Genomic DNA, 25,488 nt, shown 5'->3' with positions numbered 1-25,488 from the left:
GCAGTGGCTGTTGAATGCGCCATAGCACCTTGTAAACCCTTATACGGTGCTCCATGAAATGTTAACCTCTTCGACATTTCATTTTTATTTTATCAATTTTTTTATTTATTTTTTTAGATAATGTTGTACATTTCATTTATACTTGATTATTTGCTTTGTATTTTATTTAGTACAAAAAGTACATCTCATTTTCATTTAATTTGACTTTATGTTTTCTAGTCAACAAGGTACATCTACAGTTCATTTTTATTTTATAAACTTTCTTGATTTTTTTTTTAACAAAGTACATTTTATTTCCATTTGATCAATTTATTTGATTAAGTTAACAAGATACATTTCATTTTCATAAATTTTCTTGAGAATGTTCTTGACCAAGATACATTTTACTTGTTGTGTTGATTAAATTACTGAACAGACTGTGCAAGTCTACTATTGACAGTAAATTGCCCCCCTCTGTGTCATTCCCATACCCCCCCCCCCCCCTCATGACATCACAGAGTGGCTCCACCTTCAACAGGTCACCTGTCACACCTGACTACCCTCCCACAATACTCCCTAAAAGCGGGTACAATAGGGTACAGGTATATGGGTGTAGTCATGTAACTCTTCAGTCATGTCAGTGGGTACTGTGGTACACTTCAATGGGTTTCCCTGCATGCTTCCGGTGTATACATAGATATAGTTGATTCTTGCCAATTCAAGTTGGTTTATTCACCATTAGAAAGTCATTTGCCATCGAAAACATCTTTAAAAACTTACACATTGTATCAACTTTACAATGTACTACTGTAGTGAACTAGACCCCATTTTTACCTGAGGTGAAATTCCTTCTGAAATAGTCTGTGGTTCATGACTTCAATTGAGTGATAATGCAGTGAAATAACTTTCACTTTTGCCGCCACATGTACATTCTGTACCAGTGGAGTTTGTATTTTTAACAGTCGTATTGAGCATTTGGATTTGTAGAAGCTGATTTGTTTGCAATTGGACGATCCAGAGCACAATTTTTAAAAGAGGAGAGAGCATCACGTTTGACCAGAGAGAGATTCAACAAGAAACTATACAAAAAAGAAGAAACAGGTTGGATGCGAACATCTGACTTGCCGTACTCCCCCTCTCTCTTGCTTCATTTCATCAAAGAGTGTTGTCATTGTCACAGAGGAACGATTTCAAGTTTTTATCCCAACATGAGACATCAACTGTCTTGTTGTTGTGTTCGACAAACATGGCTGATTTTGCTGATTTTTGTTACTTGTACTATTGCACAGAACATCACAGAGGTAAGTTTGCCATTCTTTTTTTCATTAAATGTTGAATTTTCTTTCTTTTTTTTTTTTTTTTACTTTCTCCTCAGAGTGGTCAAGACATTTATTGTAACCATGATGTTCAGAAAAGGTTTTTTAACTGCCACTTTTCACATAAGAATGGCGCCACCACTGTTTCATTCGATATGAAATAATATAGTATCTAATTTACTTCAATGAGATATAGGCCCCTACCTTTTTGTTAAAATGAGTGAAAAAGTGGTGGCGCCATACGGAAAGTTATCCAAAATAATCTTCAAGTAATATATTTAAACTGCAAACATTGTACCAAAGTCAACTCGTACCCAAGATCCAATTCTGTACCCAGATTAACTTAGACTCCGAGTAAACTTGTAGCGTACCCAAGTCAACTCGTACCCCAAGTCAACTTGTACTGTTTATTGTACACAATTGCTTGACTGATAAGTTCATTTAGTTAATTTTCACGGATAACTTTTCGTATGGCGCCACCACTTTTTCACTCATTTTTACAGAAAGGGATATCTAATTGAGGTAAATGAGATACTATATTATTTCATATCAAATGAAAAAGTGGGCGCCACACGGAAACTTTTACATTTTCACATCTTGACTTCATTGAAAATGGTTTGCCCATTTTCAAAGATCGACTCAAACTTGAAATGTATGGTTGCGTCAAACACATTTGAGTTGAAAGTTCTGAAAAACTTGATCAAAGTTCGACCTGCATCTATCATTTCACTATTTGTTTGAATGGCTACTCAAAGTTCTGGCTGTACCACTAGTTCACCCATGGAGTGTACGCCCTTAGCGGAAAAGTTTCTGTATGACGCCACCACTTTTAAATAATAATAATAATAAGACTTGTAATGCGCACATATCCACCCTGCTGGGTGTTCAAGGCGCAGTAAAACCAAAAACAAAACAAAAACAAAACACAACACAAAGAAAAACAGACACAACAAAATTAGTCATTGAAAACCTGTGACATAAGATAAGTTTTGAGAAGAGACTTGAATTTTGCGGTACAAACACAAGATCGAAGATTAAGTGGTAGAGAGTTCCAGATGCGTGGCGCGGCTACAGAAAAAGACCTGTCACCCCATGAGTGTCGAGACTTGGGTTCAATGAGGAGAAGCATGGAACTTGATCGAAGATTCCTTGATGGAGTGTAAACTTGAAGCAGTTCAGAAATATAGTGGGGAGCCTTGCCATTTAGAGCTTTGTGGACAATGAGCATCAGCTTGAAGATGATTCGTTGAGAGATAGGGAGCCAGTGTAGTTGTTTCAGAATGGGGGTGATAGAACAGGATTTTCTAGACAGTGTCACAATGCGGGCAGCAGTATTTTGGAGCCGTTGAAGTCGGGAAATCTGGTTGTTTGGAAGACTGTATAGAAGAGCATTGCCGTTGTCAAGACGAGAAGTAACAAATGCGTGAATGACCTTTTCAGTGGCACTTTTGTCCAAGTACTTGCGAATCTTGCCTATATTCCTGATGTGATATGATGATAAACGAACAATATTGTTGATGTGTGGCTGAAGTGTCATCGATGAATCAAAAATAACCCCCAAGTTCCGAGCTTTCAGCGAGGGAGCTATCCGAGCATCACCGATGGAGATGTATGGCACTGAAACCTTAGTTAACTGTTGACGTGACCCAAATAAAAGGAACTCTGTCTTATCATCATTTAACTTCAGGAAGTTTTGTTGTGTCCAACGTCGAATCTCTTGGATGCATTTCTCAAGTCTTGCAATAGATGCATTGGCGTTTTCTTGAGAAGATTTAAACGTGATGTATAGCTGAGTGTCGTCTGCGTACACATGGTAATTCAGATTAAATTTGAGGATGATGTCACGAATCGGTAAAGTGTACAGCGTAAACCACTGCGGGCCGAGTACCGACCCCTGTGGCACAGAGTAGTTCAAAATAACAGGGTCGGATATCGCAGTGCCAATAAATACATGCTGAGTTCTATTGTGGAGATACGATTTGCACCATGCTAGGGCTGTGTCCTCTATGCCAAGGTGATTCTGGAGCCGAGAGAGAAGGATGTTATGATCAACAGTGTCAAAAGCAGCACTCAAGTCTAGCAGGACTAGTGCTGTAAGGTTACTTTTTCATTTGATTAGAAATAATATAGTATCTAATTTACCTCAATGAGATATCCCTTTCTGTAAAAATTAGTGAAAAGCCAAAGGTGGTGGCGCCATACGGAAAGCTATCCCTGTTTTTATTTTTTTTTTTGGGGGGGGAGGGGAAATATCCGTCTTTCATGCTGTAATTGTACAGAAATTTGATAAAAAGGATCAATTGTATTTACAAAGAAATAAATTGTATTGATAAATGCCTCCAAATCGAATATAAAGGACAACGTAAACATTATCTTGCTAAGTCGTTAACTGTGTTAAAATGTAAATTTACTTCATCTGGAATTGCTGTACAGTCTTCATAAACAGAATCTGCAGTAATTCACATGGCACAAGGAAATACCACATCAAGTCTGCATGTATGTATAAACCTGCCATTGATAAAGCTACCGTTGAACAATAAACTATTCGAATATATCTATTTTGTATGAACCCATTCAACCAATTAATTTAGAACTTTCACATAGTTTGTGCACTGGCGCTTGGTCCTAGTTTCAAGGCATTGTTTACCACAATGTTTAAAGTGTCTAATTCAATAGGGCATAAGTGCAGTATGGCGTAATAAGTAGTGCTCACAAATACACGTATGGCACCCCGCCTGCTACTGTACATATGGCACCCTGCTGAGCACAGACTTCTGTGGGTCGCAAATGTATATTTCCTTGGTAAGTGATGCCCTTAAAAATGGGCGCGTGGCATGTTAAGGCCGAGTGGTCAAGAACACTGTACTCAAGTTCTGGTGTTTCTGACTAGCATGATTAGCAGAGTATGGGTTCGAGTCCCGGTCATGACACTTGTGTCCTGACAGAAAGAACCTATTACACTTTTCAATAATTAAAGGCAGTGGACACTATTGGTAATTGTCAAAGACTACTCTTCACAGTTGGTTTATCTCAACATGCATAATTCATAACAAACCTGTGAAAATTTGAGCTCAATCGGTCATAGAAGTTGCGAGATAATAATGAAAGAAGAAAACACCCTAGTCACACAAAGTTGTGTGCGTTTAGATGGTTGATTTCGAGACCTCAAGTTTTAAATCTGAGGTCTCGAAATCAAATTCGTTGAAAATTACTTCTTTCTCGAAAACTGTGGCACTTCAGAGGGAGCCAATTCTCACAATGTTTTATACAATCAACCTCCCCTCATTACTCGTCACCAAGAAAGGTTTTATGCTAATAATTGTTTTGAGTAACTGCCAATAAAAGAAAGGGTTGGCCTCTGTGTTTTCTGGCTGCAGGTTGCGCTACAGGACCTTGTAAACCATCTCATGTAGATGTACTAGTTAAACTGGTGTTGTACATCGAATGTAGCTCCGCATACCTTATAGAAAAAATAATGAGCTATATAAAACTGTCACCGTGGTCAAGTGGTTAGACTGCAGAACTTGCAATCACAAGGTTGTGGGTTCAAATCCCCCAGCTAACCACTGATTTCACAATGACTAGAATAAATATTGTCGTCTAGTTACTGAGTCACAATTTCTTGATTTGTGTAGTTCGTAATCATAGACGTTAAACCAATGTTTGTATGAGAGAGATTGGCTGTTGCCAGCTTGGCGTTTATATCCCTTGTGGGAGTTTGCCGAGTTCCCTTAATGGGAAGATCATTCAAAACAAAACAAAGGTGTGTGTTAGTACTATTATTAGACTGTGGTCATAAATCTGACAATTAAATGACAGTTCTTTTAACAATTTTGGCAACCCAACAGGGAGATGATGGAGTTGTTAGGGTGTGTGCACTAAGCTCTGACCAATCAGCAACTATCGTCACAACCGAAGTCAACTACGAGAATATTTTCCTTATGACGGCATCGATAGGCAACTTGGAATATAATTTGAGGTTCGCGAATCCGGATGACCAACTTTTTAAAAGTACAGCCACTGCATTCGAAAATGAGGTAAGATATATTGGTTTATTAGTAATTAGGCACTCATAAATACCCCAGACAGTTTCGCTATCCCTATTGGTGGAGAGTGTGTCACATGGGAGCGTTTAAACAGTTGATAAAGACCAGCTGGAGCTGTGAAAGGTCAGCTGGCTTCCACGTGTCGGGTGCGCAAGCTCAAGTACACCAATTTTATCACACAGAACAGAATTCATAGCTATTAGTAACAGCGCATAATCAAAACAGATTTTTGAAAAAATATGTACAAACCTCAAATTTTCACTCTGAAGCAGATTGCCAAAGTGTCTCTAATTGTAATTTTCTACGTTTTTTAACAAAAGGCCATTTATGAAAGGGAATAAAAGAGTAATTCGTATTCGTCGCGACCCGTTTATTCCCATATTTATAAGACACTTTTAAACATTACATCAATTTGCCTGACACTACTACTACCCCTGTTCATTTGGACCTTCAAGGAAATTGGTAAGCACTTTCGAAATAAATGGCAACAAAAACTTTTGGTTAAAAGCCCACAGCAACTTTTGACAGTACGTACAACATTTTGAGAAACATTTTACTACCAAGTAATTATGTGGTCATATAAAAAGATGTCAGTAACGCTTCTCAGATTACATATTCCTATCGGGGATTATTCTTCCTGCATCTCAGACATATTCCCTCCAGATTTTTGGCGATAGCACAAAAGCACAGCCTTTTGAAATGAAAATTGTTCATGTTAGTTTCATTGTATACATCTACATTTATAAAGGAATAGTTGATAACGCACTAGCACAGTTCTGCTACATGTATGCACATTCTGTATTACAACTTCTGCATTTCTCACATTGTATGCAGCGGTGCAGAACACACTTGGTCACTGCTGAATCCAAACATGCCGAACCAAAAGAAATGGGTGTAATGTCGCGTTTAAATATTGTACACTTTGTTTGTTTTGAAATCTGTATCTTGCAATCAAAGCTGTATCTTGCAATCAAAATGACAAAGATCTGCTTGAAAAAAAAATAATGATAATATCTACTTGAATGTTACATAAGAAACAAAATTCATGTTTTTCATGCGTGCAGTAGTGAAAATATTTTCATTCATTGAAAGATGGAATGTTCCGTTCAACTCGGCTCTGCCTCATTGAAAAGAAAATTCCATTTTTCAACTCATGAAAATATTTGCAACATTACACTCATAACATTCATTATTTGTATACATGTACTATTGGAAGTGCCGTGGCCGAGTGGTTAAGAGCACCAAATTCAAACTCTGGTGTTTCTGATCAGCAGAGTGTGGGTTCGAATCCCCAGCCGTGACGCTTGTGTCCTTAAGCAAGACATTTAACAATTGCTTCGAATGGGACGTAAAGCCGTTGGTCCCATGTGTTGTGCAATGCATGTAAAAGAATCCAGTGCTCTTATCCCCCAAAAAAGAGAAGGGTTCGCCCCGGTGTTCCTGGCTGTGGCTGCTAAATGCGCTGTAGCACCTTGTTAACCCTTATAAGGTGCTACATAGTTGGGTCTCAGAATTCATCACTGCAATAACCTATCTTTCGGAAAGCTTGCATATACATGTACTCAGCGCCTTGAGTACCTTGTTTGGTACATACGTGCGCCATTATTTTAATATTCTTTTTATTGTTGTTCTTATCTTAAAGGAACATTATAGAATTGGTTTTGCTAACAAACAGTTGCTGGCAGTGTAAGCACTTTATGTAATCCACCATATACATAAACTAACAAACCTGTAGAAGTTTGAGATCTAGGTCACAAGAGAATACTGAAAAACCGATACAAATTTTGCGTTGCATCGATGCCTAAACAAAAATGAATAAAACGCTCACTGAGCGATAAACTTCAAAAGCGAAATTAGATTATTTATTTCTCATCAAATTTTCTACTATCATCATCATTTAAGGCCATGTAAGTTTGATGTAAATCTGTGATCTTCACGATTTTTGTTTCTTACCAATTCTTTAACAATCCTTTAATTTTTTCCTTACTTTTTAATTTTTATTTTCAGATTGTAAGTCAACTCTCTCCTTTGATTCAGAAGCCACCCCCATCCAGCGGTACGGTTCTCCTCGATGCTTCAGTCATTCTAATGAGCCCAAGTCAATTAGGGCAGTCTACTGGCACTACCTTAGAATGCATCTTGAGTACAAACGATAAATCGATCACAGAGTCATTTCTATCTCCACAGCTCAGGACGGTGGCTATAACGTCTTCAGTGTATCCTGGGTTTGTTTCCAGTGTGTCTAACTCAGGTAAGGCCCACTTCAATTCATTGGATGACTTTCAGGACTCTTGGTGGCAGCAGACTTACCAGGTAAATTAATTGTTTGTGGTAATGCGGGCATGCTCAGACCTACGTAAACAACGACAACTTGCCTGGTTAGTCTGCTGCCACCTAGCGTCCCAAAGTCTCCAATTCAATTCAGTTAATCTTAATTAGATCCCTAAAAGAGTAATTCAAATGCTCGCACACCCCGCTGTGGTCAGCGAGTTTTTGCTGGGAATCAGTGTATGCGGGTCCCATCCTTAAGCACTGGACACTATTGGTAATTGTTTAAGACCAGTCTTCTCACCTGGTGTATTTCAACATGTGCATAAAATAACAAACCTGTTAAAATTTGAGCTCAATTGGTCGTCAAAGTGGCGAGATAATAATGAAGGAAAAAAAGAAGTTGTGTGCTTTCAGATGCTTAATTTCGAGACCTCAAAAAATCTAATGCTGAGGTTTGAAATCATATTCAGTGAAAATTACTTCTTTCTCAAAAACTCTGTTACTTCAGAGAGAGCCGTTTCTCAAAATGTTTTGTGGTATCAACAGCTCCCCATTACTCGTAAGCAAGTAAGTTTTTATGCTAACAATTATTTTGAGTAATTACCAATAGTGTCCACAGCCTTTAATACCTCACAATCCACACAGCCTGAGCTGTTTGAAATCTCAACAAAATGGCTGTGCAAACATTATTGCTGATTAACACTGTTAACATTAATTAGATATTTCGCAGATTCAGATTATTATTTTTGTTTTGTCTTCTCTCAAAAACTTCCTAAACTGGTTCCCAATGTTTTACTGCCTATGATGAATTCAGGCAAAACAACTGTTCTTGACACTTTGTTTCCCAAAATGGCTGACCTTAGACAAACAGTAACCCTGCTTGACACACACAAAAGTTTTGACAAGTCAAGCAATTTGGAAAGCAACAGTTGTTTTATGTCAAAACACTTTTAGTTAGGTAACAAGAAAGTTTAAACACAATGGACACTATTGGTAATTAATCAAAATAATTATTAGCATCAAAAACCTTACTTAGTAACGAGTTATGGGTAACTGTTGATAGTATAAAACCATGGAGGTGATAAACATTGTGAGAAACGACTCCCTCTGAAAAGACATAGCTTTCCACAAATTTGATTTTGAGACCTCAGATTTAGAATTTGAGGTCACGAAATCAAGGATCTCAAAGCTCACAACTTCGTGTGACAAGGGTGTTTTTTCTGTTATTATTATCTCGCAACTTCAACGACCGATTGAGTTCAAATTTTCACAGATTTGTTATTTTATGCATATGTTGAGATACACCAAGTGAAAAGACTGGTCTTTGACAATTACCAAAGGTGTCCAGTGTCTTTAAAGCCATTGGACACTCTCGGTAAACAGTTTTGTCCAAAGGCCCACACTTTGTGTATCACAACTTATATATCAAGTAACCTGTGAAAATTTAGGCTCAAGTGGTCATCGGAGTCGGTAGAAAATAACGGGAAAACCCAGCCTTGTGTCTGCACGTTTCGCCTTGTCATTACATGTGTTTAAAATAAACCTGTAATTCTCACTATCGAGAATTGATAATTGTTTAAATGTTTTCTCAAAAAGCATTTCATGGAATAATATTTCAAGAGAAGTCTTTCACCATTGCCTTCTGTAAACCCTGTAAGTTATTTGTAAATCTGTGAACTTTTATTTTTGTTTTCTGTACCGAAAATGTCCACTGGCTTTAACACAAAGTTTCTTATTCATTCTTAGTGAGCTACTGTCTACGTGAAGTAATCATGACGCATTTTGGTAGTTTGACATGGCCTGTAACTCTAGTAGGGACAGACACAAGAACTGAAGAGCTGTGTCCAGTTGGAACCAAATACGGTAGGTGTTATTCATTCTGAAACTCTTTGTAACAGTGAACCTAAGTTTAAAAGTATTGGAATTTTTTTTTGCATCGTATTGGGGGAAATTGAACACATGGTTACACACCTTTTTTATGACACCCCTATAATAATAATAATTATACTAATGGGTTTTTTATACTGCGCTTTTCACACCTGCAGGTCTTCTCAAAGTGCTCCAACATCATAGCCTTTGGTCACTGGGCCATTAAGTTCATTCCTTAAACCATATCAGTTTGGAATATCACACTACTGACCCCCGGGGAATAATGACATGTAGGGGGGACAGTGTCAAATACATGTAATATCAAAGTCTTATATTGACCCCTTGCACGCGCATCGCACGCGGCGACCAATGCCACGCTCACCATGTTGATGCAGTGAGGTTTACGTGTATTAACGCAGCATCGCCTAAAATGCACACTTTACTGCATAACGCGCAGCGTAGAGTTATATATAAAAACGCACAGTGAAATTGCCCACCAGTATGGCGCATTCAAGATTTTTCTGATGATGACGTCAGGTGAAATGGGTCAATAGCGCACGCATCTACCAAACAAGGTACTCAAGGCACCGAGTACATATATGTATACAAACTTTCAGATAGGTTACTGCAGTGATGAATTCTCAATTATTTAGCACCTTATAAGGGTTTACAGGGTGTTACGGCGCATACAGCAGCCATTGCCAGGAACAACGTGGTGAAACCCTTCTCTTTTCGATAAGTGCACTGGGTTCTTTTACATGCGTTACACAACACATAGCAATCGTCCCATCCGAAGGACGAAGCAATGGTTAAGTGTCTTGCTTAAGGACACAAGTGTCACGGCTGGGGATCCGAACCCACACTCTGCTGATCAAAAACACCTGAGTTTGAATTTGGTGCTCTTAACTGCAGGACACATCCAAGAGGCACTTTCAAGGTGCGCTGTGGTAACCGTGGGGCTTTACCACTGGGATAAGAGATTCAGTGTAAAAAGGGCTCAACTTCTGACACCAGTATGTTCTGACAACCAATCCATTTCTTGTTTTCTTGCAGTTGGTGAGAGGTCACTCGGCCAACGTTCTTGCAGACGCTCTCCAGTACCTCCTGGGCATGCTCAGTGGGCGCCGTATATCTGCCTGGATTGTGGGAAGATCATTCTGGTTGACGATTCGCTGCTAGCCATCTATGACGTAAGTAATCAACATTTGTCCCGAAGCTCCTCGTGCCTTTGGTTACAGAATCTCAAAATTATCCAGTTAAAGGAACACATTGCCTTGAATCGGTCGAGTTGGTCTTTGAAAAGCATTTGAAACCGTTTGTTATGAAATGCAAATGGTTAGTTTGATAATTTAAGAAACACGGTCGACAATTTTGTGAAGTCAAAATTTTGACCCCATATAATGGCCGACCGTGTATAGTTCACGACGTAAAAAGAAAACTGTTCAATTTCGAGTCATACTTGTGTTGATCATTATGTTCTACTTAAAAAACATCTATATGTGCATTTCATAAGAAACGGTTACAAATGCTTTTCAAAGACCAACTCGTCCGATCCAAGTCAACGTGTCCCTTTAAAAGTATCTCAACATTGATGAGACATTTATTGTATTGCCCTACAGTAAACCCAGGCACGACATGACTCGTTGATGCACCCTGCTTATGCCAGGGTTTGCAGTGGTGCCTTTAGTAAGTTTAAACAGGTTACACTTTAGATGGGGAGGTGCCCTCTACCAGGGCAAGATTGCCCTTTTAAGAAAAAATTGTAAATTCTACTTCTACAGGCTAAACCCCCTCATGCTACGTAACCAGGTATACCATTCGGTCTGTTGTCTTAATTTTAAGCTGTTGAATTGACCACAGCTGAAGATCTTGCAGCCGATTATACAAAACGCTAGGGTTATTCCTATCTCGAGTTAGGGCGAGTGCTCATCCTAACTTATGTAGGATGGGTTCAATGCTTCCTACGTATTCGAATACGGAACTTAACTAGTCCTAAATCTTAAGATTTGGATGAAATCGACGGTTGGTTACTTGATTTTACAGAGCTTTTACCAGTTTTTAATAATGATTTCTCCTGACTGTAGACTTTGCAGAATGGTTCCATCGTGTTGGATGGAGTAGACCGTGCCGGCATCATACTCAACGAGGTGGAAGATATCACAGAGTCTGGCATGGACTCAGTGGCATTGATCCTGGAGTATGTGGCTGGGCTGAACGTCATCAGTACACAGGTAATATAAAATCATATCTCCCTCTACTCTCAAAACAAGTCATTGAGAATAATAATAATAATATTTGGTTTTTTTTTAGCGCTTTATACACCATGTCTCAAAGCGCTTCCACCATTATTACCCTGATCAATGGGCCATTTCATTCCTTAAACCATCTCAGCTCCCTGGGGAATATACAGCCTGTGCCGCCAAATATGTAGAGCACTAAGCTTAACTAACCACAAGAACCATCTCTGCTCTCACAGGTACCCATTTACCCCGGGTGGAGAGAACACTTATAGTGAAGTGTCTTGCTCAGGGAAACAAGTGCAGTGTCCACTGGGACTCGAACCCACACTCTGCTGAACAGAAACACTAGAGCTTGAGTTTGATGCTCTTATCCGCTCAGCCGCGAAACCCCAAATGAATGTGGCTAGGGCAGGGAATCCATTAGCCTAAATATCTCATATTTCTAGGCTCATGAATAATGGCAGATACCAGCTTTGCACGCCTGCCGGATGTAGCTTTGACCACGCATCCCATTCACACGGATGGAGATTTGTAGTCCAAACACTCATGTGAAACAATCACATTGTGAATAGAACAACAATACATACAAATATAATGCACACACGGAAGCAACAGCAGATAATTGTAAGTACATCAAACTGCTGCTGTAATCATAACACTGCTGCAGACCAATCATAACATCAGATTTGAAAGCTTTTGTCACTGCAAGTTTATCTCATGAAATCATTTGGCGTGTCATGGCCGAGCGATTAAGAGCACCGGATTCAAGCTCTGGTGTTTGATCAGCAGAGTGTGGGTTTGAGTCCCTGTCGTGACACTTGCTATATAAAATTGGGGAGGTAGTGCTTTCTGCTCTACCAGCCAGGCTTCTGATTGACGATACCTACATGTAAGCCTACATCCGTATGGACTATAAAGGGGGTGATTCTGTTTCAGATAATAATAATAAATAAAACCAGCTCTTATATAGCGCAAATCCAAAAAAATGATCATTGCGCTTTACACACAAACAAAAGCAAATAATTATAATACACTAGAATAAATGAGTTTTGAGGTTGCGTTTGTGAAAGCAGAAACTGTTGGAGAGGACCTTAGGGTAATGTGTTCCAGAGAGTTGGCCCGAAAACACTGAACGATCCATCGCCTATCCTCCTGCTACTCTTTGGAATGGAAAGACGAGTAACGTCCCGGCTCGTTCAGCCCTTAGAAAAGGTGGCAACGGCCTTTGGACATATAATTGTAGCCCACGCCTTGAAGAGGCCTTCGGGCCTCGTGTGTCTGGCGACTTGCATAAGAAAAAGTATATAAAAAATACAAAGTCGGGCCTGTTAAAGACCAGCTGTTTTTGTCCTTGGGGATAAACGCAGGGGACCTATCTAAATTTTATTACTTGAGAGGGAGTTGATTGTCCCGATTCAAATTAAACTCATTCAATCCCATATTTCTTACTCCTGTTCCTGTATAAACAGCTCCTGGATGCAGTCCTACGGTTGCTAAGCAACCTCTTACAACAAGACACCGAAATCTTCAGGTTAGCAGAGAAACAATCCAGCAGCTCCACGCGTATCGTCCAATCACTCCGCACCATCCTAGAAAACACTGCCCTCGCTGGGTCAGCCGTCGAGTACGTGTCAGTTCATCAAAACATCGCGGCATCACTGCTGGACATTCAGCAGCCTCAGATTCAGGATGAGTGGATAAGTTTTGGATCTGTGGTCGGTCCAATCGTAGATGCGCCGTTGACAGAGGGCAGCATTGGTCTGTTTACTGGCAGGACGCTGTTGCTCTTGCCTAACAGTGAGGCGTACGTCCACATCAAGGTAGAGGGACCGGTTATTACAGGTAATTCAAATAAATTATCACTGTAGAGGCATACTAAGTACGTCCTCAGTGTTCAAGCCGGCTAATGCGGTCTACTGTTGTACGTTACTGTGCTATTATATCAATAGACCGATCCAGTAGGCTCCGCCCACGACGAACGTGTGAGTAAGAACACGTGGGGCTCTCTAATGCCTTTCTGCACAACTCTGCCGCGCACGCCAAGATATGCGCATGCATTTCGGACCTTATTTGTCGGACCTTCGTTGCGTTGTGATAGGTCAATACGCAGTGGGGCGGAGCTTAGTGGATCGGTCTATTGTGAACTACTACCACGACTTTCTTGTGAAGATATATTGTTGCTTTTATACTATGTGTCTTGAGATGTCATCGTGTAGTTTTGTTTTCCGTGAATGCTCATCCATTTTTATGAGAGATTTGTATTTGTTTAGGGTTAGGGTCATTATTGTATTGTACATGTACTCTGTATGTGAATGTTTAAGCTGTTTTCAAATACTGTTGTATTACTGTTATTTTGTGTACTGCTGCTAATTTTTAAGAATATATTAATTGCTTGAGATTTATATATTGAATTTGTTTGAGATGTTATGGTGTTGATTTTGTATTTTTGATGAATGGTTGTCCTTTTTTAGTTAAGGACTCTTGTACTTCTACACTATTTATTTCAAGTTTTTTCCTACAGCCCAAGTATCATGCTTTTTTTTTCCAGCACCCCTATTGACCTATTGCACAACTTGCAACACACTTATACGCACATATCATCTGTTCGCCATTTTGGTAGTCAAAATGTACCACTGGATCTGACTCCCCAAATAGTGGAATTGGTAGACGCACATTGTGTGGGAGCGCATTTCATCATGCAAGGGGTTATGAGTCCTTCGGTGTTGAATTAACTTTCTTGCTATTGATTACAGATTCAACTAATGTGCGGACAATGTTCGTCATTTACCACAACGGCAAGCTCTTTCAGTCCGTAAATGCTAACGTAACAACAACGACAAGGACGTCTACCATCAATGGTCGTGTTGTAACGGCAGACATCAGAGCGACTCAATCTCCTCAGGTGACTGTTATTACAAGATTCAAACCGGTAAGAACTGATCAAATTTTAAAAAAAAGGTTCAACAACTTCTCCTCTAGTTGCTAACCCCACCCCAACCTCGACCCTCCAACCCCACCCCAAGCATCCAATTTGACCACCTCAGGGACCAATTTCATAAAGCTGTTAAGCAGAAAATACTTCTTGACAAATTTTATTGCTAAGCAAATATTGAGTAGGGCACCAGTCACAACAATGCAAACTTAATGTTATTTTGGGTGGTAATCTGTTTCTGCTGAGCAATACTTTTCTGTGCTTAGCAAGAAATGTAAATGTGTTTGTTAACTATCAATATTCTTACAAGTGTGTGTACAGCACATTGACTTTTAGTCGTTTTTATTCATTCCTGCCTTATATTCATGATATTGCATTTTAGTGTTTTGAATGGAATTGTTCTTTTGTGTCTTTTGTTTGTCACCTATTGCTATGCTTGCAGGTGTGTGGAGAACAATGGTTATAATGTTCATTGTTTTTCAATCATTTTTTTATTATATTGCATTGTAATGTTTTGAATGGAATTGTTCTTTTGTATCTTTCGTTTGTCACCTATCACTATGCTTGCAAGTGTGTGGAGAACAATGGTTATAATGTTCATTGTTTTTCAATCATTTTTTTATTATATTGCATTGTAATGTTTTGAATGGAATTGTTCTTTTGTGTCTTTTGTTTGTCACCTATCACTATGCTTGCAAGTGTGTGGAGAACAATGGTTATAATGTTCATTGTTTTTCAATCATTTTTTTATTATATTGCATTGTAATGTTTTGAATGGAATTGTTCTTTTGTATCTTTCGTTTGTCACCTATCACTATGCTTGCAAGTGTGTGTACAGCACATTGACTTTTATTCATTTTTATTCATTTTTATTCATCCTATATTCATTATTGTACATGTATTTCAGTGTTTTAAATGTAATTGTTCTTTGTGTATTTTGTTTGTCACATATCACTATGCTTGCAAGTGTGTGGACAACAATGATCATTTTCAATATTATTCATTTATTTCTTATAATATTCACTTTATTGCATTTGAGTGTTATTAATAGTATTTTTATTTTTGTGTATTTTGTTTGTCTTTCGTCTATGGTTACCTTGCCAGTTAGTTTAGAATTTTAGCATAGATAGGGTTAGAGGCGTCTGTCTCCTGAAAAGATCAAAACAATACAGATGCCAGCAGGGTTAGGCCTACATGTATATATAATAAGTATTATTCATTTTTTTTTCTTAAATTCACTATATTGCATTTGAGTGTTATTAATAGTATTTTTATTTTTGTGTATTTTGTTTGTCTTTCGTCTATGGTCACCTTGCCAGTTAGATTAGAATTTTAGCATAGATAGAGTTAGAGGCGTCTGTCTCCTGAAAAAATCAAAACATTACTGATGCCAGCAGGGATAGGCCTATCATGTAATAAGTATACAACTATTAAATATCTGTTGGCAAACAGGGCCCAATTTCATAGAGCTGCTAAGCACAAATATTTGCTTAGCATGAAATTTCTTCCTTGATAAAAACAGGATTACCAACCAAATTTTCACATGATTTTCGGGATAAGCAAACAACAATTAAATACCAGTAACAAGCAATATGCAACAAATGGAAATTCGGTTGGTAATCCTGTTTTTATCATGGAAGAAATTTCATGCTTAGCAAATTTTCATGCTTAGCAGCTCTGTGAAATTGGGCCCTGATGTATTCGCATACTGTCAAGACTGTGGTTTGGGCACTATCCTGGCAACTAGTCTTGTTTCTTTATATTTTCTTCCATTCTGTGCAAGTGGTATGCACCTTTTGATTATTTTGATGTAAGAGGTGCAATATAAATTTCAATTGTTAAGTATCACTGTTAATTTATTTTGGTCAAAGTTGAGCTGTAGGCCTAAGGGTAAGGAGTAAAACGAATTATAAAGTATTCTTTGCAAATCAAACAGCTATGAAAGTCAAACTGTTTGTCTCATGTAACCTTTGATAACATATGGGATTTGAGGGGCATTGCATGATGAGGTATCAATATACATGTTTTATTTATATTTTATTTATTTCCTAAAATACTCCAAAAATTGAGAAGATAAAAAGCTTTGTAAAAACTACTTCAAATATACAGTATATATTTGGTTTTGCGGTAACACCATGTGTATATCTACTTGCCAGGTAGTTTTTCCTTTCCAAGTATAATAATACTTCTTCACTTCATTCCCAGCTGGATCCTCAAGTGACCAATGTGGGATGCCGTTCTTGGGACCAAAGTCTAAACAACGGTCATGGTGATTGGTCAGCACTCACCTGCATGCTGAATAGCACAGAGACAATCAACAGGGTCAAATGTCATTGTGACCAGCTGGCTGCTTTTACCATCTTTGCTGTGAGTTCAAAGTACCGCCCCAAAAAAATAAGTCAGAATAATTAATTTTATATAACACCCTAGCAGATCCGGTTGCCATTTGATTGGAGGATTGTCCGTCACGTGATAGCAAATAAAAGTACCATTGCACGCTGAGTCACTCACCGTGCTTTTTCGTTCCATCCGAAAAGTACCATTGCACGCTGCCAGCGGATGGAACGAAAAACCTGAGTAAAAAATCACTGCGTGCGCGTGTCTTTGGTAACGCAGCAGTGTTACTGCAAGAAGGCATAGTAAAATTACTAGCATTCGGCTTCTACAGTTAAAAATTGTAGGCCTACGCTTTGTTTGTTTTGAAAGTTGAATCTTTCAATCAATATGACAAAGATCTACTTGGATGTTATATAAAACAAATAATGAATGTTTTTCATTCGTGCAATGGTGCGAATATGTTCATTCGTTGAAAGCTGGAATGTTCGATTCAACTCGGCTCCGCCTCGTTAAATAGAACATTCCATCTTTCAACTCATGAACATATTCGCACCATTGCACTCATAAACATTCATTATGTGTATAATATCAGTCATTGTTTTCCTGTCTTTCTCAATATCCCTTGAGCGCTCTTGAAGTACCTTAATCAGTTACGCATTTGATGTTTTCCTTGAAATGAATGTTTAAATTTGTATAATGCCCTTCAGGATTCTGATGATAGCGGAACAGCTGGTGCCAAAGGTGTGAACGTTATTGTCCGGGTTGGTGCCGTCATCTGCATAATATGTCTTCTAGCTGCGGCTATCCTCTTTCTTATTTTCAAGTAAGTCAGGGAACCAGTCTTAGGCCCTTTTCGAAACGACGGCTTCGGCTTTGGATTTGGCTCAGGCTAGCTTGGCCCCGCCGGTTGTTGTGACAATTTGTGCGTGCTTTGGATATGTGCGCTCAGGGCTTCAGACGAGAGAACGGAGCCTCAAGCCGAATCCAAAGCTGAAGCCGAGGTAAAGGGCCTGAGTTTCCATTAACTAAACTTTGCCTGTAAAAAATTATACTCGTATTCATTTTGGAAGTATTTACCGATGACCCTACCTTTAAAAGCAATGTATACCTTCGGTTTTTGGAACCAGTTGATGGTTTTAAAACTATACAAATGTAGATGTACAATGTATACAATAAAACTAACATTTGAACATTCTATTTCAAAAGGTGTGAGCGTTTTTTGAGATGTTGCTGAAAATCTTAAGCGGTTATGTCCACGTAGGAAGAATAATCCGTAATTGGAATACACTATCTGAAAAAACATACGTGATAGTTACGTTTCTCAGATTCAAATGTTGGAGGATATTGATTTTCAAAATACTTCATACGATCGAAAGCTGCTGTACATCAAACTAAGTAACTTTTTATTACCAAATGCAAAACTCCCTTTAAAGGCAGTGGTAATTGGTAATTACTTAAAATAATTATTACCATAAAACCTGACTTGGTAACGAGTAATGGGGAGCTGTTGATAGCATAAAACATTGTGAGAAACGGCTCCCTCTGAAGTAACGTAGTTTTCGAGAAAGAAGTAATTTTCAACAAATCTGATTTTGAGACCTCAGAATTAGATTTTGAGGTCTCAAAATCAAGCATCTGATACATGTAGCACACAACTTCGTGTGACAAGGGTGTTTTTTCTTTCATTATTATCTCGCAACTTCAACGACCAATTGAGCTCAAATTTTCACAGGTTTGTTGTTTTATGCATATGTTGAGATACACCAAGTGAGAAGATTGGTCTTTGCAATTACCAATAAGTCTTTTTGAGGTATGGCGGACATGCCACGCTCACCATGTTGGTGGTCATTAGGTTTACGTGTAAATGCCACGTCGCCCAAAAATGCACACTTCACTGAATAACATACGTTCTATTTCTATGGTCAATACGCACAAATTTACCACAACTTTACAGTGTTGTAGCATTGTGTCCGCCATACCTCAAAAAGGCTTATAGTGTCCACTGTCTTTCAATGATATATCTTCCATTTGTTTCTTTATCATCAGGGAGTTCAGAAGTCGCCGTGAGCTACAGATCCTCTGTTGTCTTTTCTTGACCCTTGCCGCCTTCTACTTGATTCTAACAGTAGGGATAGATCAGAGGGGTGCAGGTTGCATCATCGTTGGGTCTCTCCTCCATTACTGTCTGCTAGCAGCGGTAGGATGGATGGGGATTGCTTGGGTTCATCTTTATGATCTGTCTAGAAGGAAACCGTGGGTGATAACGTGGTTTATGGTCAAGGTGTCTGGAGTAGTATGGGGTACGTTTATCACTATTGTGCCAATTAACAGGCATCTTTAGTTTAGGGTTATTAACTGCATTAAGCATTTTAATTTTTCTATGCCTCCCATTGGCAAAACTGTGGGTGACACATACTCTCCTCAATAGACCATGTATAATTTTATAACATCATTGCCTAGAGGTCAAAAGGAGGTTGTTCAATGGCCAATCCTGTGCACCCAATGTACAAATCTGCGAGTTTCCATTTTTTCCTAATCAGTTTACCTTTTAGATGGCGGCTTTATGACGTCAATGCATAATGGTCTATTGAATTTCCCCCCCCCCCCATCCCATTTGAAATCTGGACTTTTGAGGTTACACATTACCAGAGTCAAATGTAACATTTTATACATTTTGATGCGTTAATTTCAAAGTTTATATAACTATTTTTGCATAAGTGCTCATGTATGTGTCTGTTTTTACACTCTTGTTAGATTGTCTTATATACATGTATTAATGTTTATTGACACACGGCCCAAGCATTTTGGCCGAGATTTTTATAACTTCCTCTCAAATTTGAATTTTTGTTCGTTGATGTGTTTTTTTTTAAATTGTTGTTGTAATATGTGCCTTTGAACATCTTAGAATGGAAAGGGTGCACTAGAAATGTTTTATTTATCATATTTATTATTGTTATTGTTACTATTGTAAAAGTATGACTTTTGATTTTTGTTTTAATATAATTTTTGTATGGGTTTTTTGTTTTAAATTGCACTCACAAATATCCTCAGATGGAAAGGACGCACTAGAAATGTAATTAATTATTATTATTATTATTGTTGTTACTATTAGTACTGTAGTGTTGTTAATGTTGTTAGAGTCTCCCTTTGACAATTTTTATCACAATTGAAGACAATAAATATTAACTTATCAAAGTTTTATAATGTCATTATTACCATCTCCATTGAAGGTTGTTGTATAATTGTTTTCAATCTTTGGTTTGTTTCAGGTTTCCCGTTTCTCTTTGTAATCATCACAGTTGCTGTCAATCCAAACCATTACATCACACCAACTCAAAGGTAAGGGTACTTTAATAAGGTAGGTCAGTCGTAGTAAGTAGTCCAAAGTATAAGCACCATATAAATGGCATTATTGCATATATTTAAATAAATTAACATAATGAAACAGCCTTAAATTTAAATATTCAGTATTGCTGTGTTAATTAAAGGCAGAGTCGATCTGCAACGGTTAACTCTGTACTATTATTATTATTATTATTATTATTATTATTATTATTATTATTATTATTATTATTATTATTATAACTAGTGAAATAATTTGCCGCTATTGAGACAATAGACCGATCCAGTAGGCTCCGCCCACAACGCACGTGTGAGCAAGAACACGTGGGGCTCTCCAATGCCTTTCTGCACAACTCTGCTGCACGCGCCAATACGTGCACGCATGTCAGACCTTAGTGTTGGACCTTCGTTGGGTTGTGATTGGTCAATACGCAATGGGGCAGAGCTTAGTGGATCGGTTTATTATAGAGGCCATGTTATGGTGAAAAAGGAAATTTTTATTGCCATGCTCTTTGGTCATTTGATTGGCCTTGTGTACAGTAAAGTTTCATACCAAAAACGTGTGAAATAATTCTTAGGCCTTGAAGTTTCTCTGCTACTTATATTCCGCGGGAGGTGGTGGTTATAGACTGAAAATTACAGAACATCTGCTCTAAAATTACATGCTCTGGTATCAAATAAGAACGACTTGTAAGACTTGTATTTTTTTTCTAGATGTTTTTTATCATCGGATCCCATCTACAATCTCATCCTGACGGTGATTCTTCCCATCCTGGCCATGCTCATTGCAATGGGCGTGGCCTTTGGTTTCACAGCTCGCAATGTCATCCTCAACGATGAGGCAAAACCAAACATTGAGGAGGAGGAGGAAGAAGGTGCCAAAGCGGCGTCCAAATTCTGGAAATTGTGGAAGTTATATATTTTTTACTCGACGGCCATCGTTGTGATCATCTTGACGTTGGTCTTCGTTATCATCATGGTGAATAGCTCTTCCGACGGGGCTGAGTACATCTTCGGTCTTCTTGCTATCGTCAAAGGCATCCTCATCATTGTGATATTCTGCATCTACCATCGAGGGGTACGGGATACGCTCAAGATCAAACTGGGGTATATGAACGGGCCGGACAGCACTAAGTTCCAACCGTATTGGTCGGCGTCCAAGTGGAAATCTGGACAAGGGGTGCTTCCGGAGAATGATGTAGAGGAGGAGGAGGACAACAACACCAAGAAGCTGTATTTGGATAATACGCAGGCATCGGGGACGTTGACCAATCAGCGGTTTAAACCAAACTCTGTTCCGCTCTCCTCGATGGAGATGCAGAGGATGGGGCAGAACGGAGTGTCGTCTCACGTCAATGGTGGGATGGTCGTCGAGGCTGATTTTCACACGCCCCCTGATGCGGATGCTAGCGTTTGAAACACACAAAAGATTATTTACACTATAAGCCTAACATGGCGACGCAGCTTACTACATATCCTCATTTCAGTTAACATTAAAGACAGTTTGGGGGAGAGAGCATTTCTTGTGCTTAGCAAGTTTTAGAACTCGGGCATAAACAAGCACAAAGGATACAGTTCACAGGACCCATTTTCTTAAAGCAGATCATTTTGATTTAGCAAAGACATTTCTGCTAAGTGAAAATTAGCAGGGATCAGTCGCAAACAATAAAAATTGCTGTGTTTTGGATGGTAAGCTGTTTCCGCTAAATGAGATTTATCTGTGCTAAGCCATTTCTTGTGCTTAACAACAGATACAGCACACTGTTGCATCTCTGTTGATAAATTTACCCATACATTACAACCACATAATATATGATTTAATTGCATCAGGGAATTACATGCGAAATTGTTTTGGTTTTACAATTCATAAAAGTTGTCGCTCCTTTTTTCCCGGTCTTTAAAAAAAAAGAGATATCAGGAGGCCGAATGTCCACTTCAAGGTGAGGGCTTCACTTAACTGATTTGGGCTGTTGACCCAGATCACCAGGGGCTCGTTGCCACCCACTCCTGGGGCTGAAACAAAGTTACTCCTTTGACAGTCCTTAAGGACTAGACATGGGTATCATCCACTAGGAGTCGGCAGGTAGAACAAAATGCAATACCTTGCCGACTTTATATGAAGCAATAATGGTAAAGCACCTTGCTCAAAAGCACAAGTGTCAAGAACAGGTATTGAACCCACACTCTACTGCTGACAATAATAATAATAATAATAATTGTGGCTTCTTATATAGCGTGCATGTCTGTGACTCAGTGACGCTCCTGGCGCTGTAACATACAGTATTTCCTGCAAGATGTGGGACTACGTTTGAATTATGAGACCTAATTCTGATAGCACCATTTAATGCTTTACAAGGTGCTGTGGCGCAATTTGCTACCGATGGGACCAGGAACACCGGGGCGAACCCCTTCTCTTTTCGATAAGTGCACTGGGTTCTTTTACATGCGTTACATAACACATGGGACCAACGGCTTAATGTCCCATCCAAAGGACGAAGTAATGGTTAAGTGTCTTGCTTAAGGACACAAGCGTCACGACTCGGGATTCGAACCCACACTCTGCTGATCAGAAACACCAGAGTTTGAATTCAGTGCTCTTAAGCGCTCAGCCACGACACTTCCACAACACCATACATGTACTTCGGCAACGCCAGCTTGGGTCTGTTGAACTAGACTGCTCAGCCTCAACAAGCCATTATAGATATTACGGTACCCACTGCCAAAACATAGGATTCAAACTGGCAATCTTGGTAGTCTACCAGGCAATCTTGGTAGTCTAGTTGGTAAGACACTGCTCTAGAATTGCAAGGGTCATGGGTTCGAATCCCACCCGAGTAACATGCCTGTGATATTTTTTCACAGGACTCGGGGGAAAGTACTGAGTATACAGTGCTAACACACATCGGTGTATGGGTAAAAACCAAAATTAATAAGCCACAATCTAGAATTTGGAATTTGTGAATATAATTGGATATGTGTACATGTAGATAGAAAAAAATCAATATTTATAAAGATTGCAATAATGGAAAATACTGTGATTACACTGAAATAAAATACAGACATACTTATCATACGGATGAACATTTATTAAAAAAATTGTCTTTTTGTAGTAAACAATTAGTTATCTAGAAGTATTACTTGTAGTCTGAAATGTATTAAAGGAAAGGAAATAGTTTTATTTAACACAAATGTCATATAATTTTTTACATCAGTACTAGATGTTTTGTAAATGTGGAATGAACATTAAACAACTCAATATATATTTGTACAATTTGTAGACCAGTGATTTGTTTTTGTTTTGTTGTTTGTGTCACTCAAATCAAAGGCAAGTCGTGTGTGTGTCCCCCCCCCCCCCCCCCCATTGAGGTCCGTGCCTCCTCAGAAATGGAAAATTTTGTGAAAAATGAAGGCCCGATTCAAGTCATTTGGTGCACCATTTTTGCGCCACGATATTGGTTGTTATGTCATAAAAACAACTCGATTACAGCTTGTTATCAATATTATTTCTGCCTGACGTTATGCTCAGATGGCGTCCTCTTTTTAAATCTTTTTATATTATTTTATGTTATAAATGTCCAAATTTTACGATGACAAATATAGCTTTTGCTTAGTGCGTTTTTTTTAGTTCTTCATCATTATGTCCTTCCTGTTCTATTTGGTGTCCCTCCAGTGGTCCGCAAACAGGATGGCGGCGTCGTTTGCAGCAGAAAGGTCACTGGCTGTGACAGGTGAATTGAGTTGTCAACAACACAGGAGATGGCTCATGGTCTGCTTCTCCCCACATTCGCAAGTGTCTGAGTCGGTTTGCAAACCCCATTTGACCATATTGGTGTGGCACCTCCCGACTTGTGTGCGTAGAAGGTTGAGGCTTTTCCATGTGGTCCATTTTGAGTTGGCACCACTGGGCAGTCGTTCCGCGGCTGGATGTTCATCGCTGAGGTGTTTCTCTCGACTCGTTGGGGATCTCGTCAGAGTCGGGTTCTGGTTGTCCCTGCAGTGTCTCTGAGGGGCATAAAGGAGGAGCAGAAACTTCTCCTGGACTTCAGTCGGGGCCTTGCTTCCATCTGCTTTGAGCATTCTATTTGGCTGGTGACAGCTCTCCATATGTTGGGAGGGACTATGCCAGCCAGTGTGTACAGGTGCTCCTTTGTTGTTGGTCTCAGGCATCTGGTGATGATACGGCAACAGTCATTGAGAGCCGGGTCCAGCTTTGCAGCATGTGTTGAGCGTTCCCAGACAGGACATGCGTAATCGGCAACAGAGAAGCTGAGAGCCAGTGCTGTTGTTCGGACGGTAGATGGGTTTGCTCCCCACTTGGAGTGTGTGAGTTTCCGAACGATGGCGTTTCTCAAGCTCACTATAGCCCTTGTCTGCAGGATGTGGGATTCATACGTGAGCGTGTGGGTGTCATGCCCAGGTAGATTGGGGTTGTCGCAGTGTTGAAGTGGCTGGACGTTCCATGTGACATTCAGATGTTTTCCCACATCTCTGTTCCACAGATGGAATGCAGTAATCTGCGTTTTTGATGGATTCGGGCAGAGTTGCACAGAGATGGATAAGTTGCACAGTTACGATGCAGACTTTATTACGTATATTTTATTTTGGGCAGCCTTTTTCTTGAATTTTAATTTTGGTGGTCTTTTTTTTATTGTGTTCGGCCACAGCCGAATAATGGTATGTTGTTTTTTTGGTCAGAGGTATGTAGTGAACCAGTGCGGCATGATGAACAAAACAACATCATATTTCTTATCTCTGATTAAATATCGATGCAGTAACCGCTGCTAAAAAATAGGATTCGAACTGCCTCTTTTTACTGGGCAATCTATAATACCTGGCGCTTTGAATCATTTGGCAAAAGGCGCGTTATAAATACGGTTATTATCATTATTATCAAGCCTAAATTTGAAAGTATTTCACGTCATTAGTTAGGATAAAAAACACCATCCTTTAATTTTAGTTCATACTAGAATTTTTTTTTTTTTTCATGAAATATTTCCCTCTGTATTCATTTTATTTTATTTTAAATTTAGTAAAATAACTGGGGTGCCCATCCGCCCTGTAGCGCTGCTGCTGTTCAACATTTGGTGACTCTGAAAGACTACATGTACAGTTGTATATTAAATAAAGACTAAATCAGTAAATCTCAATGTGCCAAC

The 25,488-nt window shown here is 39.0% G+C and overlaps 1 protein-coding gene across 1 annotated transcript; it reads left to right on the top strand.

Annotated features, from left to right (window-relative positions):
* The first annotated feature begins 1,056 nt into the window (after positions 1–1,056).
* Positions 1,057–23,538, top strand: LOC139944613 (adhesion G-protein coupled receptor G4-like). Its single transcript, XM_071941669.1, has 13 exons — positions 1,057–1,280; positions 5,144–5,332; positions 7,349–7,592; positions 9,359–9,475; positions 10,535–10,671; positions 11,566–11,712; positions 13,191–13,563; positions 14,475–14,650; positions 16,859–17,020; positions 17,698–17,813; positions 19,037–19,290; positions 20,260–20,329; positions 21,047–23,538. The coding sequence occupies exons 1-13, from the start codon at positions 1,086–1,088 to the stop codon at positions 21,747–21,749; spliced, it is 2,883 nt and encodes a 960-aa protein (XP_071797770.1). The 5' UTR covers positions 1,057–1,085; the 3' UTR covers positions 21,750–23,538.
* The last annotated feature ends 1,950 nt before the right edge of the window (positions 23,539–25,488 follow it).

The sequence above is a fragment of the Asterias amurensis genome, chromosome 11 (genome assembly GCF_032118995.1).
Source record: "Asterias amurensis chromosome 11, ASM3211899v1".
In the NCBI taxonomy this organism is placed as follows: domain Eukaryota; kingdom Metazoa; phylum Echinodermata; class Asteroidea; order Forcipulatida; family Asteriidae; genus Asterias; species Asterias amurensis.
Note: the sequence above shows the minus strand (reverse complement) of the source record. Positions and strands in the feature narration are given on the sequence as shown.

Coding starts and splice junctions, on each gene's coding strand:
- LOC139944613 (XM_071941669.1), top strand. CDS start 1,086: ATGCGAACATCTGACTTGCCGTACTCCCCCTCTCTCTTGCTTCATTTC. Junction 1,281..5,143: donor TTGCACAGAACATCACAGAG/GTAAGTTTGCCA, acceptor GCAACCCAACAG/GGAGATGATGGAGTTGTTAG. Junction 11,713..13,190: donor TGAACGTCATCAGTACACAG/GTAATATAAAAT, acceptor CTGTATAAACAG/CTCCTGGATGCAGTCCTACG.